This window comes from Zingiber officinale, chromosome 7A (assembly GCF_018446385.1).
Source record: "Zingiber officinale cultivar Zhangliang chromosome 7A, Zo_v1.1, whole genome shotgun sequence".
NCBI classification, from domain to species: domain Eukaryota; kingdom Viridiplantae; phylum Streptophyta; class Magnoliopsida; order Zingiberales; family Zingiberaceae; genus Zingiber; species Zingiber officinale.
In genome coordinates, this window is record NC_055998.1 from 15,354,897 (window position 1) to 15,373,872 (window position 18,976).

An 18,976-nucleotide genomic window follows, 5' to 3' on the forward strand; every position below is an offset into this window, starting at 1 on the left:
GCCAATCATTACCAGTCATCTGAACCAGGCATCGCCTTCAACTGATCCTTCGCACATTTGCTTGAAGAAAAGCTATACTCACGGACCTTGATTCCCTCATCTACAAAGCCACGTCTTTCTTATGCCAGAAAATAGGCAGCAATTTATTTTGTAGACCAAAAATAAAACAATTTATTGGCAAACTTCTTTCATTACATTTAATTTTTAAACCAAAAGGCAATGACCAGTGACGGTCAAATAAATGTTCAGTGCGTCAACAAAAACTGTTTTGCAAGGCCCTAATTTCTTATCTCAGCCACCCCAAACCCGTTTCCACGTACGGTTTATGTCCAATCTTCCTATGATCTCGACGTCAATGGTTTCATCACGTCCGCCGGACCTCCATCTGCCATCCAACTCCGATGGCCTCCGCCGCTGCAGGGGTACGCCGGCCGACAGCACGCGTTGCATTTCCAGATGAATTAGAAGGGATTCCTCAAGTACGAGAAAATGTCGTCTTCTTGGAGCAGCAGGGGATTCCCATACTCGTAATTAGCTCCGAAGCCGAGTGCTTTCTCCCACTCCGTCTCGCCCCACCGTGGCAGACTCTGCACCTCCCGCTCGCACTTCCACTCCGCCGCATGCTCCGATACGCTAGAGCACTCCCCCACCAACCGCGGCAGCGACTCCGTCGCGTCGTCCAGATACATAAAGTCGGTCGCCGCCTCCGCCGCCGGAGCCTCTTGCTTCGGTTCCGCCACCGCGGCCGAGCTCCTCCGTCCCGGGATTGCCTCCCCTTTCTTGTGGTAGATACGGCAAAGCACCCAATCGTCCAACTGTACAATTAAACGCACTCAGATGAGATCATTTTGTAGCCGAATTTGATCAAAATCTTAAATTTAGGTAAATATACGAACCCGAAGGGAGTGCTTCTTCTTGGGGGCTGAGCGGTCAACGTTAGCGAGGCGGTACTCGTGCATGATCCAATCCGTCTTCACTCCCTTGGGCGCCTTCCCGGTGTAGAACACTAGCGCCTTCTTGATCGCCACCGGCCGCGGCCCCACCGGTTTGTCAGCCCCCGTCGCCTTCCAGTATCCCGATCCGGCAGCCCGGTTCGGCCGCGACCCGTTCGGATATTTCCGATCCCGCGGCGAGAAGAAGTACCACTCCTTCTCCCCGTACCTCGCCATTCCCGGAAGCTGCCACGGGTCAAACTTATAGAGGTCTAACTCCGCTATGATGGGAACAGCGATGGGCAGCCCGGCGCATCGCCGGCAGAGGTAGTGCGTCACCAACTCCTCGTCCGTGGGATGGAACCGGAATCCAGGTGGTAGCGATAGATCTGCACCGTTCATTCTCCTTCTCTCTCACTTTCTTCTTCTTCTTCTGCTTCTTCCTCTCCGTCGTCGTCGTCGTCGTCGAGTTTCCTCCTCGGCCTCCTCTGCTTTTTAAAGCAGAGGAGCTGAAATCAACCAGAGTCGCTAGACGTCCAACTCGCCACGTGGACGTCGGTTAGGGGGTCATCCAAAGCCGCACGCGTGCGCATGGCGACGAGAATCCACTCGTTGACCGACGACGATGTCGTGTTGGATATCCGGCATCAGATCCGCGAAACGTGGACGGCCAAAAGCGCAAAGAGGACATAGCTGCTGTCACGGCTTACGTAAACATCTTTGGATGGGCGCATATTCTCGGTCTTGTTCCGCGCGAGCGCCGCTCGTGCAACGACAGATATTAGCGGAAACAGGCGGCGCGGCACAGCACAGCTTTAGATTCCGCAGCTGGCGGTCAACAATCCCGAAACGTGGCGAGGCCTCTGGGCGCGGCATGCTAAATTATTGGTCAAAACGTGCTAAATTATTGGTCAAAATTAGGCACGTTGGGTAGTCAAAAGTAAAAGCAACCGAACAGACGCGAGCGGGTGGATATTTACGGAATGACTTCACGAGGACGTAGATCTAATGAGGTCGCCTGTTCGCCACGTCACACATCGGAACATTTAGGGAATATTCCTTTTTCAAGTTTCGTTCCCGAGAAGAGTCCACTTTGCTCCATTAGCTTGTTATCGGTCAAATGTAACGAAAGGGTTGTTTTACTAGCTCGATAAGGTTCGTTATCGGTCAAACGTATCGAAAGGGTTGTTTTATTTCTGTGAGTTTGAGTCATGCATGACGCATGCAACGCGTAGTGGATGTCATGGATGACGTGTGTATGACGAATTCAAGCGAGTACGATTCGATCATCTTCTTCTTCAAGTGACGGCCGACTAATTTATTACTAGGCTCGGTTTGCACGGTTAGTTAAGTAGCCAATGGCGTGTGTACTGTTTTAAAACTCATTTAACGAAACTGTCTAGCATTCAATAAAGAGCCAAAGAGGGACTTAAAAAATACTTAAATTCGCACGTGCATGTTCTTCTAGAGATCTGTTAAAATGGTCACAAATTTCGTAATTGATACGGAAGAATTTAGATTATCGCGTAGTCGAGTACGTCTCAACGAGGGAGCGTTTCTTGGGTTCTCTGTATCTGTGTTATATATGTATATTTTTCAAATCAACGTGGAGTTAATATTTTTTTTCCGTTTATCTACAGTGATCTCCTCTCTTGATAATGCTTTATTACTATTAACGTTTGACAAGTGTCACTTGGCTCCGAACCCACGCTGAACTCTAAGGTCAAGCACTGTGCCACTCTGGATTTGATTCCCAAGCACCTCCCAATTTTGAATCTGTTTTCCGAGTCCGAGCACCAACTGCCTTTATTTTCTGAAGCTCGAGCATTGAGTCCAGTAACATCCGTTAACTTTTTGGGGCTTAACCCATCCAGACTTAAGTCGGCTACACGTCTCTTTTAATCACATATTATTATTGGTGCAATTGTTGTAAGTCAAGATTGATCAAATTGACTAAGTTCAAATTGACTCGAGCTTGAATTTCGATATCCAATAATGTATGAGAAAGAAGTTAAGTAGGTTAAGGGATGACTGAATATTTAACTGAGAAAATTCAAACAGGAGGTTAGGTAACGGTAAGTCCTAACTAAGATTAGGCAAGGGAAAGTTCTAACTAGAGGTTAGGCAGATGTGAGAAGTCTACCGAGTGACTAGTCTTAACTGGAGGTTAGATAAGGAAAATCCAACAGAAAGGTTGACAAAGGAAAATCCAAGTATGTCAAGGAGTACCGGATACTTGGTGAGAAAGTCCAAATGAATCAAAAGTTGACCAAACACTTGTGATCGGAAGTCCAACGGAAAGTTGGCAAGAGAAAATTCAAGTAGGTCAAAAAGGACTGGACACTGGGTAAAGAAGCCCTAACAGGTCAAGATTATCCTAACAAGTCACGGATGACTTTAGAATTGAGTAAAGAAACCCTAAACTCGGGTTCAAGGTTTAGAGTTGGGCAATTGATAAGCTCAATCGATTAGCCTAATGCCCTAATCGATTGGGAACTTAATTCGCGAAGTACAGTAGACTTCTGAATCAATTAGCCTAATCGATTAAGAGGTGTCAATTGATTGGCTGATTTTTCGCATGAACACAAAAGACAATGAAATCGATTGGGGCAATCGATTTAGGCCTCACAATTGATTGGAGCAATCAACTGAGAATAGAAAGTTTCTAATCGATTGGGTCAATTGATTAGAAGCTGTTAAGCGATTAATATGACTTACCCATCTATTAGATGGGCGAAAAAGATTTATTCTGTAGGTTTTTAATGGTCGATCTGATGTCACAATTGATTGTGGGTAAGACCAATCAATTGGGAGACATTTTCCAGCCTGAGATAAACCCTAGAAAAGGGGGTTTCGTGAAGAGAACAAAATGTTGGTTCTTGAGGTTTTAGCGATAAGTGTTGCTACAGTTTCCAAGCATCATGAGGCTAACCAAAGCAAGGAAAGAGCAAGTAAAGCAAGGTTCATTCTTGTAAAGTCGTTTTCAATTTTATTTGTAATCTTGTTTGTATTTCTTATTGTATTCTCTCATTATATTCTCCTGTTTGAGATTGTACAAGGCTTCTCTACCTCTAGAAATGAGGTTTTCATAGTGAAGCTATGAGTGAAGAGTTGACCCTTGGATTAGTCACCTCAAGGAGGTGGATACTAAGTAAAATCGAAGTGATTTTGTTCGAAAATCGTGAAGAAGGCTAGTTGGGAATGTGGCTTCTGGGTTGACCAGGTGTAGACTTTGCTCCACTCTGCAACACAAGAAACATTAATGCCGAGCTAGGGAAGGGATCCCCAGTGTTGGCCCTCCGACGCTCAAGTTAGTCACTGGAAAAAATTAAAGAAAGCGGAGCAACGATAAGCACAGGCGTTAATAGTGAATAATGCGTATCTCCGTTGGTGCATGAACCCCCCTTTATATACATCTCTGTAGGCGACGTGCACACGCCTCAAGGTGCGGGCACACTTCCCTAACAGTCCTATGAAAGGACATGTCAGGAAAGTGTCTTTTACATCATACCTTAACAGGGCATGCAAATCCTTGATGAGACAGTAGAAGCTTCCGTCGTACGATCCGCCTACTGATCATGCCTCGTTGTTAGCGGCATTATCTCCCAAAGGGATATTAAGAGATATGAAAGGGGTCCCTCATGTGCGTAGATTATATATGTTATTTTATATCATTTAACGTACATCTTTTTGTATTCATTTGGTTATGATCTATGCTTTTGCATCCTTTTCTATCATATTTCAGTATAATTACTACTTTGCGTTCAAAGATATGCTCGATTGCTTGTTTTAACTTTCAGGAGCAATTTGGAGCGTAAAAGAATGCTAAAGACACAAATGAAGATCAAATGAAGCAAGGATTGGAGTCCTATATCATTTTAGAACCAAACTGGGCCTGACCATGCCTTGAGACATGGCCAGAAGAAGATTTAGATGGTGGCCGCGTGCAAAGGCACGACCAAGGAAGTAAAGAAGACATGGTCATGCCAAATGGCACTGCCAGAGAGAAGAAATAATACAAGAAGAGGAAGAAGTCGTGTCCCAGAGCACAACCAAAAGCTTTCCATGCCATTTTCAAGAGCCAAATTGGACTTGGTCGTACCTTGAGGCATGACCATGAACTTCAAAGTGCAATTCTAAAGAGTTGGTTGTGCCAATTGGCACGACCAAGAAGAGGTAAAGCAGAGTTGCTCTGCTTTGGTCGTGTCAAATCACACGACTTGGCTGTGTGGATAGAGCTAAACTAGCTATGGTCGTGCCTTATGGCACAACCAAGAAGCCAACAGTAGGGAAGTGGTCGTGCCATTTGGCACAGCCAAACACTAGTGGTCGAGATTGATTGGCTCTGACCGTGCCAAATGGCACGACCAGATGCTGGAGTCATGTCTAGGTCGTGCCTAGAGGCATGGCCACCCCATACCACACCTCTATAAGAGGGGCACTTGATCTCCTCCAAAAGAGGAGGAAGTTTGGTGGAAAGGAAGAGACCATCTAGGTCAAATCCTTACATTTGGAGGTGTCGATTGGGCGATCTGAGGTCGTTCTGCTGCTCCATCCTCGTCGGCACACTAAGATCTGCATCCAAATACTTCACTTGACATCAAAGGATAAAATTTTTTCTTTCTTCTCTTGGATTTCTGTTATTATGAGTCTTTGGATTGCATTTCTAGCTATTATGTAGTAGATTTAATCTGTTCTAGGACGTAGGATGTGTTGGAGTAATCCCAATGGTCCGCGGGATCATGTGTTTTGGTGTTTGGGCAAAGAGTTTAAGTTAGGTTCACCCTTGTATTTGATATGTGTATTTGAGTTGTGCAGGTTTGCAGGATACACATGTGACTCAGGTTGATGACTTCGGGTCCGGTGAAGGATGGAGCATCCGAGGGACCGTGGACAAGGCAGCGAGGACAAGGGTCGAGGGAAGCGACTTCGAGGCATACGCGAAGGATAACATTGGGGACTAGCCGCGGGCTTGAGTGCATCCGAGGGACGAGAGCCAAAGGAAGTAGGCTTGAAGGCAAGAGGTCAAAGCTGCAAATGAAGCGTCAAATGAGTCATAAGGGTGAGGGTACGAGTGCATGAGAGATTGTACTCGGAGTAAAATCCTAGTTTTAGGGTTTTACTGTAGCGCTACTGTAGCAGTACTGTAGCAGTCGACTGGTGCAGTCGACTGGCAGCGAACAGAATGTCTCTGTTCGCTCGGTTAGTGTGGAATCGAGCCGTTGGGATGTAACGGTCGAATTTCCACAGAGGGTAGTCGACTGCATGTTTTAGCAGTCGACTGGTAGGCGGGGTTTTCCAACCCGTGGCCTATATAACCATGCCTTGGAAGCTTGGTTGAGGTTGACGAAATAGAGGTGGTTAACCCCTATTAGTAGTCTACCAGTGCCCTAGCTTCTCAAGATTCCTTGGTAAGAGTTGTGGTGAGATTTCTCCACCCACAATGAGCTAAGTGAGCTAGCTGGAGGTCTTCCGGGGAGTAATCCACCGATGGATAGGGATCGTCCACCTTATGGACAGCCGTGGAGTAGGAGCCTTATCTCCGAACCACGTAAATGATCGTGTAGCTTGGTTTGTATTCTTTCCTTTAGGATTTTGCTTTCTACTTGCTTTGTTTGCATTTTCGCTTGCGCACTAACGTTGTAGAAAGAAGTGAGTATTTGGGGGTGCCGTCTATCCAACCCTCCTTCAAGCCGGCCGACCGATCCCCAACAGGATGTAATTATAATGTGTGGATGATGTAGACTCTATAGAATTTCCAATGACCTAGTTTGATGACGCTTGTATGCATTTGTTCTGTTTGATGAAATGCTTTTATAGAAACATTCCCTTATAATCATGAATTTGTCTATCTAGATTGCATTTATGTATGCATAGATCTTAATTCTGAATTAGATACATTGTTGTGTGTCTATATCAGGACTGTGCGTGAACCTAAATTTCGTTGATCAGATGCATAAATCGTCATTTCTTTTGAGTGTGTGTTCCGATATAACTCGGCATAACCTTAGAATATTTGTTTGAAGTTGAGTATCTAAGGTAACAATCATTCTATATGGAACACAACCTCCTAAGGGAGGACGATTCTATGTATGCATAAGTCTATCACTTGACCTAATGGGCTTCCCCTAATTATATGCTACGCAAGTGACCTATGTAATCTAAAGACGTATACCCGGGGAGATCTTATGACAGGAGGTACTCTACTGAAAATTCGGACTCTCTAAGTTACTTCTTCACTTGATGACATACCTGGTTACTGGCAGGGGAAGCACTCCGATACACCGTCATGGGATGGAATTCAGTAGATGTTTAGACTATCCTGCAAACATACAAGCAGAGGATTAGGAACAGACCAATTCGTAGCACAACATCCACCATTACAATAAAACTTTCGATTTAGAATATCTTCTGAACTAAGGACTTCCTCAATTTACTTTCTTTACTTTCACATTTTAGTTCAAAAATCTCAAAATAAACATCTATTGATTTTGTCTACCTAAATTCGAAGTATAGAACTAACTAGCATTTGAACTTCAATCCTCGTGGGATTGACTTTATAAATTTTGGGGATTGAGTGTTTTAAATCTAGTTAGTTTACATTCGAGTTTATCTAGACAATTATTTTAATCTTTATTTCTTTCATTCTTTATCTTTCATTACTGCATTTTCTTTTTTGTTTTTAATTCTACATTTCTATGTTTTCTCATAATTTTTTTAGACACTATGAGCACTAACATGTCAAGCAGACCCTTAAGAGAATTTGCCGCATCCATCTTTGTAAGATTTTTATCTCCGATTGTACAATCTCATATTGAAACAAAAAGTTTTCAACTAGATCCAAATTTAATCACCATGATACAAGATCACAAATTTGATGGAGAAGTATCAGAAAGCCCATATATGCACCTTGAGACATTCTTGGAGCTTTGTGATACGATGAGCTGTGAGGGTGTCTCAACGGATGCCATTCGGTTAATGACATTTCCTTTCAGTATCAAGGATAGGGAGAAGACTTGGTTTTATTCTCTCCATCCTCAAAGCATCAGAAATTGGGAACAATTGGAGTAGTAATTTCTAAATCACTTTTTCCCTCCAAGCAAAACAATGTATATGAGGAAGTGCATTACAAGTTTTGCTCAGGCAGATGGAGAATCGCTATTTGAAGCATGGGAGAGATTTAAAAGTTTATTAAGGCAGTGCCCTCATCATGGTCTAGAAAGGTGGCTACAATTGCATATATTCTTCATGGGAATTTCTTTCTTAGATAAATCTTTATTGGATTTTTCAGCTGGAGGCTAAAGAAATGAATATTAAATATATGTGCTTGTTATTATATTAGGAATAAGAGCACACACTTCCATAATAACTAAGGTCTTGTTCTTTTATTAAGTCAACACAAAAAGAACTTACCTTAAATGGTCCTGCTCAATACACTCAGAGTGTACTAGTGTAATTTTATAGTTAAGATAAACTAATACCAAATTACACTACGACTATTCCAATGGTTTGTTCCTATCCATCTTAGTCGTGAGTTACTGTTTATAATTTATAAAGAACTGATAACATGATCTTCCGTGTGTGACACCACACACCATGTTATCTACAATATAAATTAATTGAACAACTACACTTAGTATATAAATGTAGACATTTTTGACCAATGTGATTCTTTATTTCAAAATAAATGTTTACAAAAGCTAGGCTTTTAGTATACACTCTAACAAATAGGACCTAAGATCTGGTAGGTGGATTCGATAAGTCTAGAGGACCCAATATCGAATCAAGTGGAAGTCCTAGCAGTCGATTTGATGTTAAATAGTTAAGTCCAAATAGGTCTGGAGTACTCGATATTTGGCAGGTAAGTTGAGGTAAGCAACTGGAGTGGAGCGATGGGGAGGTTGTATCCCAGAAAGGAATGAACCCTAGGTCGCTGATCCAATTGAAGAAACTAGGAGGTTTACAAGTTTAGATCAAAGACATGTCTTACTATTTTACTCATGCAGCATTATACTACTGTGCTAACTTTGTATTATAAGAATACATTTTATACTGTGGAACTAACTCTGTTTTACAGAATCTGAAGGGATCAGTCGACTGAATAGGAGTTTCAGTCAATCGAACCTAGCTGATGTGACTAGGTTCAGATCACGTTGAGTAAACTTGGAAGTCAGACGGATCGATCGACCGAATGCAAGGATCGATTGACCGAACCTAATTTAGTAAACACAGTGGAAAATTCAATCTCAATAAAGTTGAAAAACACAGGGATCAATCGACCAATCAAGGTGATCAGTCGATCGAACATTAATGACATTGATGACGAAGAAGATCATATCTCAATGAAGAAGAAATTTCCAATGATTGGTCGACCGATCAGTTCTTTCAGTCAACCAAACAATAAATGCATTAATGACACGAAGATCAGATCTTGGCAAAGAAGAAAGGTTGTGTGATCAGTCGATTGATAGGGAGATCGATTGACTCAAAGAATCCATCGACCGAAGGCTTTTTTGATCGACCAAACGTTGCTTATAAAAGTACATCTCGAGCTCCAAACCAGCAAGATAACTTATATGCAACATTCTAATTTTCTTCCTCTTTGTTTGTGCTGCTATTGTTCTACACTTCAACTCTATGTTCAAGCTACGACACCAAAGAGCTCCAACAATCTTCATCTTATATCTTAATTGTCGGTACATTTACTTTTAACTTGCATAACTCCTTGTAATATTCATTGTCTGAATTACTTCTTTCTGGGGGTTACGGAAATAAGAATTTTGGTGAATTACCCAACAGTGCGATTAAGGATTATGGGTCTTGGAGTAGGAGTCGACACAAGCTCCAAATCAAGTAACCAGCTATGTCTCTTGTGTATTTCCTTTGCTATCTTATTATGCTGCTTACTCTGATTCAGTTTTACGATAAAGAAAAGATTTTTAACGGATTCACCCCCCCTCCCTCTCGTCTATCATGGTCCAACAAACCCAACCATAATTCAATTGACACTTTAGAAATTTTTTAAGGTATTGTCACACCTTTAAAATGAGAAGTTGATTTTTACTCTTGAAGAGTAAAAATGCGCCAATTAAAAATTTTGAAGTATTGTGCTTGGTCAAATTGGCACAAATATGATAGAATTCAAAGAAATGTCAAGTTGAGATTTTAGCATTTTCTAAAGAGATAAAGGCAACTTATGCCTCTTTTGGCATAATTATTAGTTATTGAAACATTGATAGCAAATCTAGATATGTTCTTTGTGCCAAAATTGTCATATTTTGTATACTCTCTCACATGTCATGACATCATATTTTATATTTATATTGTTATGAAAAATATTACATGTCATGTCATACATGCATCATTAAGCTATAATAGTTTTACTTTTGAAAAATGCTCATTTGATGTATGTTATATTCATTTACATGTATAAACTCCTAATTTCTTGCAATTAAAAACAATGACATAAATTGACATCTTAGGTAGGATAATCAATTCAAGTGTCTAGATAACGATGCATGATCCCTTAGTTTAGAGAAAATAACTTTTTACATCTCACAAGGATCATAGAGTTGATTTATATGTTATTGAGATATATTATATACAGGTGAGATGTTAGGAGAATAAACAAAGCTCAAGATGTTGATTTAGTGCATCTATTTAAGTTTTGGTTGCATTAAAACATATTGATTAGGTGAAGTTCAATCATGGGGAAAACAAATATGCAACTAATGCGCATTTAGCTCAAAGATCATTTAGCCTAAAATGATTTCAAAATTATTGTGGAAAACAATGATAAAGTCTATTTGTTGATAGGAATCACAATGATTAGTTAGATACAAAGTTATAGTGAAACATTGAAATTTTTAATGATTTCTAATTTTGTATCATTCTTTGAAAATGAGATATATCTTCATAGAAAACTATTTTTCTCTAATAATAATAATACATGACATAAATAATCTCTACATGAAATTTCATATTTTTAAAAAAATCATAGAATTATTTATGAATTTTTAAATTCGGGTATAAATCAATAATACCAATCGATTGGGCATTTTTGCTAATTGATTGGTACGTGCTGTAATCAATTGACAGCTCACGCCAATTGATTGACACAGGAGGCTAATACCAATCGATTGGTGACTACTGATTTCAACTGAAATGAGTTTATTTCAGTTGATTAAGCCACATTTAGGTTATTTAACTCTTCGAAATCCTATGAAATGCTTGGACAAGTATTTAAGGGTAATTTTCTTGGTAAAAATGAGAACAGAATAGTTAAATGAGACTAATTTGGAGTTAAGGAGGAGATTTAGATTTAAGGTTGAATTTTTAATCTTATGTTTTCAATTTTAAGATTTCCTAAAAATTTAGGAACTTCAAATCATTGTTGGTGCAATGATAGAAGTTGGAGCATGCTTTGAGAAGGAGTTCACCTTAAAGATAAATTTGGATAAGAAATGATGATGGATGTATGCTCAAAGTTAAGCATTTGGAAATAATGAAAGGTAGGGAAGTTTCATTGTCATGGTTAGATAAATTTTATGAGAAGATTTTGATATGTGTCAAAGGAGAAAAATATAGGATTTAAGTTAAGAACCCCTCATTCATGCTTTGGCATGTAATGAAGATGGATGTTGCGCTAATAGATTAGCCTAACTTAACCATATTGTCAAATATAAAAGGGAAGAAATTGTTAGTGTAATCATCCTTAGGTCAAGGTTGACCAAATTGATTAAGCTCAGATTAACTCGAGCTTGAGTTTCGATGTTTGATAATATGTGAGAGAGAAATCAAATAGGCAAGGGAGGACCGGATACTTGACTGAGAAAGTCTTAACAGGAGGTTAAGCAACGGAAAGTCCTAACTGAGGTTAGGCAAAGGGAAGTCCTAACTGTAGGACCGTTACACACGTGAAAAGGGGTGAATCACGTAGTTTTAAAAAGCTTTTCTTTTTTGATTTTATAAAATGAGTACGCTATGGAAAAGATTGAAATAGAAACAAAAAAGAATAAGAACTCGATCGATTACTTGGTCCGAAGCCTTCGGCAACTCCTACTCCAAGACCCACGATCCCTTGAACCATATCGATGAGTAATCCACTATAATCCTCTTCCAGAACTGTCAGAAGAGGGAATCAAGTACAATAAAAAAACAAAGACAAGTGTAACAAGTTACACTTTCCTTTATGCTGTAATTAAGTATAAACACTACAACAAAAATATTACAACGGTTAAAAACCGTTGTCGTAGACCCTTTAAAACCGTTGTAATTGGCAGTGTTGTTAAAAGTGGGGGGCTACGACAACGGTTTTAAACCGTTGTCTTTGAATGAAAAGACAACGGTTTTGCAACGGTTTTAAACCGTTGTCTTTGAATGAAAAGACAACGGTTTAAAACCATTGTTATTTAGAACATTTTTACTGCAATTATAATCGGTTTTGGGGCTACGACAACGGTTTTTAATCGTTGTCTTTGAGTGTGATAGACAACAATAACAATTTTAAACTGTTGTCTTTTGAATTATTATCTTTTAATACCAATATATCATATTTCAATTTAAATATATAATAAAGAATCATAATCAAGAAAGAATATTCCCCACATCAATATCATTCAAAATGTTACTTATACAAGAATTACAATCACAAAAGAAAAAACATATCTCATATTCAAATAAAATTTATCCCAATACAAATAAACAAATAAACTCCATTTGCAACTAATGAACAATAGCCAAAAGACTAGAAACTTGTGATGGTGGTTTATGTCATGTAGGATTGCACTTAATTATTGTCAACTCAAATCCCATCACAATCTTCAACTTGTAAGATTTCATTGGAATCCTCTTTCCAGCTTGCTGATTCTTTCATGCCAACTTTTTCCAATATTATTGATCATTAGTTCCATAATAAATCTAGTCTTCTCCATACCAGCTCCATCAAAAAGTCCAATCTTTCTACCCCTTTGATAAGGCACTAGGAGATCAACAACGTATTGATATTAAAAGAAATACACTATTATATGTATGAAAAAACTTGTTATGAAAAAATAATAAACACACATATGTTTTTACAACAGTTACCTGAATAAGTACATCATATAAAAGGTATTAGTTGTGAGATGAGTTATTTGAATGCTTGCATGGCTGCACAAGTAGAAGTCCAATTCAGTTGGATGGCCTATCTTAGAATCAACAACAGTACCTGGAATTTCAAGGATGGAAAGCTTCATTGAGAAAACAAGGTTTAAAAAATATATACAAAATAGAATTATCTTGAAAATGATGCATCCATCTATCAACTAAACTGACTAGGCAATATGTTTCCACTCTTATCAACAAATTAGTGGTCACCGTGATTGTTAGTAAACAGTATAGTGTGATGACGTTTTTGGACCACTACAAAAGTCATTGGAGGCTGATAGTTTGGTTCTAGAGAGGCACAAGCATGAAATACAAATGGAATGTTGAGTACAAAAACACTGAAACAAGAATCGTAGTATAAATTCTTAGAAAATTTACTTTTCTGATCGCATTTAGTTCATATAGTAGAACTTGATAGAATTGACCCTCACTCACTCCATCCTTGAATGTAAAACTTGCTATATTAATCTAAACAATCAAGTTTTTTTTTAAAGTTTTCCAAAGATTCATACCTACAGAATATAATCCGTTGAGGCTTTTATCTAGTAGCCTTTTTGAAGGAAAAAAGTAGCTCCCTAGATATTGCATGGCAGATGTTCTACTTAGGCAGGTAAATTGGAAAAGAAAACCAACATTCTATTTAAAACTGATTTTAGATTGTATTTCATACTTTATCATGCCACCAGTAAGAGTTCCTTGTTGAGAATCTTGCCAGACTTTAAACATATCTTGAATTAATTCTTGACGGGCCTAAGCACAGACCAATCCAGCATATTTTGTCACCTCGAGCCAGTCTTAAGACGCAACAACCTGACAAACCAAATATAATCAAGATAGTAAGGATGCATCAAGGCAATATACATCAATAAGTTGTTGTACCACCCAAAACAAGCAATATAATTGTTAAACTGCTATTATATGGATATCAAAGATATTTAAAAAGTCATCAATTTGCTAAATCTCATCAGAGTCAACCATACACAAGCATAAATTTAAAGTAAATTGAATCTAATGACATTTTTAATTTATTGGCTAAATACCAATTGACATCAAGCTTCATTATACCAGGACCCTTATCTTTTGGCAAGATTGTTATAGAAAATATACAATATATCTCTGAGGTCCAAAAAATGGTTGGCAAAGAAAAATATAACCTAACCCAACATGAACAGGAAAATTATATAAACCATAATACAAAAAAAAATTAATTCACACTTCTGCATGAATTGTATGTGACAGCAATGAAGACAGACCTGACTTTGGAGCAAAGAAACTTCTTCTTCGTCCATGATGGTTTTCCATTTTTCAACAAGCAGATTTCAACCTTGCAGTGCAAAATTATGGCAGAAAGATTCCAAAATAACCAAGAAGCATAGCAGAAAGAAGATATTACAAAGTTTTCAGAAAAGTCCAGATTACAAACCTCTTGATCACCCAAAAGATCATATATTGTTGGTTCAACAGACTTCCCAAGGTATATGATCTAAACAAAGGCAGTAAAAGTAATGCATCAAAATCTTTGATCAAACAACACTATATTATCTTCTGGAAGCTTACTGAATCATGATCACATTCAAGAAAAATGTCATGGACATTTATGAAGTCCGTAGAGCTTGGTCTATTGTAGAAAGTTGCCTTCCGAGACACACTGGTAACTGCGACTGCTTCTTTGTCCACAAACCCGACATTAGGATGGCATGTGAGGCCTGCTATATGAATACATCGGGTAGGGATTATGTCACAGAGGACGGAACTGCTTCAGCCTTGGAACGTTGGTTCGTTTGGCGGCAACCTGAAACAAAGCATTCATCTTGTTGTTAGAAAAACCAACGTTGCTGTTAATAAGAATTTAAAAGTGTGCTGGTAAGAAAAATACTTGAGATTAAATAGACAAACCTTGATTGGACGACCATGAAGCTTAGACTCATGCAACCAAAAGGCTTCTTGGACTGCCTCAACTTCCAAGAATTCGACATAAGCAAAACCCTTTGGCTGACCGTTTCTGTCAGTGAGAATGGTGACTCTGTTAACAATACCAAATGACTAAAAATACTGTTGAACCTCTTCAGGGGTGCAAGCATAATCAACCTTCAATTTAATAGAAATATCAACATGAATATCACTTCCCAACTCAAGATATTGCTACTAAATCACTTGCTGTTAGAGGTTTTAGAAGAATTCTATATGTATAAAACATAACAATCATTGACAAATACTTACAGTGTGACTGTTGATGCTAAGAATAAGAAACCAAAATTCTCTAATAGAAGACAACAACCCTATCCAATTCGGAACAAGTATCAAACAAAAAAGATAGCCTTAGCATAGACTATATATTACAAAATTCTAATAAGGTGCAAGTCGAGAATCCTCAGTAACTTGGGCATATATATATATATTTCAAATAATTCTTTGTTTTAAATAATCTTTTTCCCTTTTTTTTCTTTGGTAATTTTTTAAGTACAAGCTAACGGTAACTGGAGTTCAATGTTACTCTGTACAATCTTATAGGACATAACTTTTGTATGGATCTACTATAAAGACGAATTGAAGATGTCTGGTACAAGGACAATAATACCAAATTTTAATCATTGAACCACTTAAATTCAGCCAAACCATAACAATGTTACTACAAATTATCAAACTTCTAATGAGCACAAACACAGTTTTGAGAACTTGAACATTATAGTAGGCACTCTTTGCATGTACCACATCCAAGTAATACGGCATCAAAAAAGAAAAAGAGGGAAAGTAAATCAAAGCATTAATATGCCAAATAAAACCAGAATCTAACATCCACAACAACATCATTACAGTTTGAAGTAGTGTATCTAAATAGAGGTCCCTAAGACAACATTTGTAGATATAGGAAAAATATTCAATAACCTGAAAAATAAACATTGTGAATTTAACTAATTTGATTAGTCCATAGAATTATGGATAAATAAGGCTCAAGGGTCCACTAAGAAACAATCCAAGATATAGAAGACAACAATATCAAATTATATGCAAATATCATGTGATGCCCACAGTAAACCAGTAGCAACAATTAGACAACAGAGAACTAGAAAAACTCACATTGCCAACAAATATCGAGCAGGAATCAACCTCTTCTTTGCTTGATTGATTTGTTGCAAGTCCACTAGGCTCTATATAATACAGAAGACAATTGGTCCAAGACTTTTAAAAAAAAAAAGAAACAGAAATAAAATCTTAGACTTAGAAAGAAAAACTGGACTACATCATTTAACCAACCAAAAAAAATCAAAATGCAATATAAATACTTCCTTACTGCCATGCTATACTAGAAATATACAATATTAAGATATATCAGGAAGAAAGTGAATCATGAGTACGAGCACTAGTATAAAGAGGTTTAACACATGGAACTAGCATAACCATAATTTAGATTTAAAATATATAATTTAGATTAATTCATATAAGGGGTTGATCACAATTCGAATTTGTTTTCTCGTATAAACTACAAATAAAATTCATATATATATATATATATATATATATATATATATATTAAAAAACCATTTTATTATATAACAACCAATCAACAAAGGGTAAAAGGAAAAAAAAAATCAAACAAGAAACACAATTCCGATAATTATCATCAATGTTCTAAGAACGGACTTCGCGGAGGTGATACCGGTGGTGCCGGTCACTGCGTGGTCGGAAGGAGCCGGCACGGGGACTGAGGTCCCTCCGGTTGGAGTTGGCAGGGTCGGCGGAGGCGTCGGAACTTTCAGGCGGCAAAGTCGCCGACGGAGGAAGCAGAGGCGGATACTGAGGTGCCCATCGAGGTGGCGAAGAAGCAGGGGTCGGAGGCAGGACCGGCGGGCGGCCAGCGTGGTCGTCGCACGGCCATCACCACCACTGCCAGCTTCTGCCCGCGCTCGCACCTCCCCGGCGCTCCGCTGACGAAGAAAAACGGCCCCGACCGCTCGAACACAAACCGGGAGTCACCACCATCGAGCTTCCGGATCGGGTTGCTCACGTCGCACGAATCAAAGTCTTGCTCCGCCACCACCAAAACAGAGTCCTCCCCCTTCTTGTACTTAAAAACTGCAAAAAAAAAAAAAAAAAAAAAAAAAACAGAATCACTCCATAACTCAAAATTCAACTACAAAAACTAAACAAAAGATCACAAAGTCACAAACCAATGGAGTCATTGACTTGAAACCGATTTCTCTCGGCCCAATGCCCGTAGCTCTCCGAGGGATGCAGCACCCATCCATCTTTTCCTCCGGCGTAGAAAACACAGCCCCGAGCTGAATCCACCAGAGCCATTGCAAGCAGCAGCAGAAACGCCAAACCATTAGAAGAAAACGAAGAAAAAGCCATAATTGAACAGCTGAGTGGAGTAATTCGCGCTAGCTGGAGGCTTAAATAGAAGCAGGGGAACCAAATATATCAGGAAGAAAGTGAATCACGAGTACGAGCACTAGTTTCACGTCGGCGTAAAGGCCTCGGGACGGTGAAGAAGATGGCTTTCTTGCTCTTGGTGAGATCAGAGATGGTGACGGTCTGGAGCTCCCCATCAGAGCCGAAGTAGGAGAGGTTGGCGTCAGGAAGATTGTCTCTGACGGAGATGGTGGTTGTGACGGCAGGGGCAGAGGCGGAAGAGGTGAAGAGGGAGGACCTACGAGTGTGCAATCAGAGGTGTAGTGGAAACGGAGCGGTGGAAGCGGACGGCAGAAGGGAGGAGGCGGGGCAAAGAAGGGGCGACGAGTTTAGGGCTTGGAGAGGAAAGGAGAAGGGGCTTGGATCGAGAAGGTAAAGGGATGGAATATGGAGGCAAAAAATTTCGGGGAGAGGGAAAAAAAAAACGTCGCGGCAAAAAATGGCGAAGGGGGAAAAAGCGGCGAAAGAAGTGCACATAGACAACAGTTTTAAAAAATTGTTGTCGTAGCCTTTAAAAACCGTTGTCGTAGCCCCAAAAAAATATAAATAGACAACGGTTTTTAAAAACCGTTGTCATAGGCCAAAAAAATTACTAAAAGACAACGGTTTTTGTTAAAACCGTTGTTAAAAGACAAAAAGACAACGATTTGGTATAAAACCGTTGTCGTTTGAGTGTTGTTAAATGAGGTTTTTCTTGTAGTGAAAAAAAACTTCGTTACCCAACACTTTGAAGAAGATCAGATTGAGCTCGATGTTGGATAATTTCTCAGCAATAGTCGAACACATCAGCGTCATAGCATAGCAGTAGTATAAAGTCGAAGCAGCCGGAATGTCGAAAGATTGTGTATATGAGTTGTAATTTAGTTGTGTAGAATACTTGGTCAAACCCTTCTTTTATAGGCTAATTAGGGCGCCTCTAAGCCTCATCCAGGGTGCCTCCAAGTGCAAATTTGATCCCAAAAAACTTCAATCGCGATAACCTTCTATTTTTATCCTCTGGAGGGTGCCTTCAAAGCTCTTTCAAGGCTCCTCCAGCGCCAAGCTTAAGTCACCTCCAGAGGCATGTGAGGCGCCTTTGCACCATACCCCCGTGGAGTCTTCGACTAGCATCCGAGGCGCCTCCACTTACACAAGAGGCACCTTCGCGCCACTATCCAAGGCGCCTTCGCACCACTGTCTAGGGCACTTCCTATCGACCAAGAGGTGCCTTGAGCACTGTTCATCAAGGTTGAATTTTCTTTTTTAACTCCTGTAAAAATATGTTAGTCCAAAAATAAAGTGTAACCTTTAAAACAACGTTAACACAATAATAAAATAATATTATTAATTAGACTCTGTCTTTATAAGATCATGATCTAGTCACGGTCTTAATTTAGGTTTCCAAATTAGACCCGCGTCTAAAGTCCCTATTTGGGACTCATCCTCACTAAAACACTCTCCTCCAGTGACTTACCTTAGTTACCCTACAGAATCGCTTGACTCTA

The 18,976-nt window shown here is 39.3% G+C and overlaps 1 protein-coding gene, 1 long non-coding RNA gene, 1 other non-coding gene and 1 pseudogene across 3 annotated transcripts; all 4 read right to left on the reverse strand.

The window, feature by feature from the left end:
• Nucleotides 1–142: 142 nt before the first annotated feature.
• LOC122001026 (NAC domain-containing protein 48-like) lies at nucleotides 143–1,428 on the reverse strand. The gene is made up of 2 exons (XM_042555580.1): nucleotides 897–1,428; nucleotides 143–815 (listed from the first exon to the last, which is right to left on the reverse strand). The coding sequence occupies exons 1-2, from the start codon at nucleotides 1,332–1,334 to the stop codon at nucleotides 462–464; spliced, it is 792 nt and encodes a 263-aa protein (XP_042411514.1). The 5' UTR covers nucleotides 1,335–1,428; the 3' UTR covers nucleotides 143–461.
• Nucleotides 1,429–8,043: 6,615 nt separating this feature from the next.
• On the reverse strand, nucleotides 8,044–8,149 carry LOC122003139. Its single transcript, XR_006117810.1, has one exon. It is a non-coding gene; the product is annotated as a small nucleolar RNA R71 (small nucleolar RNA).
• A 6,350-nt stretch (nucleotides 8,150–14,499) lies between these two features.
• On the reverse strand, nucleotides 14,500–14,761 carry LOC121999937. The gene is made up of 2 exons (XR_006116847.1): nucleotides 14,637–14,761; nucleotides 14,500–14,562 (listed from the first exon to the last, which is right to left on the reverse strand). It is a non-coding gene; the product is annotated as an uncharacterized LOC121999937 (long non-coding RNA).
• A 56-nt stretch (nucleotides 14,762–14,817) lies between these two features.
• On the reverse strand, nucleotides 14,818–17,432 carry LOC121999230 (annotated as a pseudogene).
• Nucleotides 17,433–18,976: the final 1,544 nt, after the last annotated feature.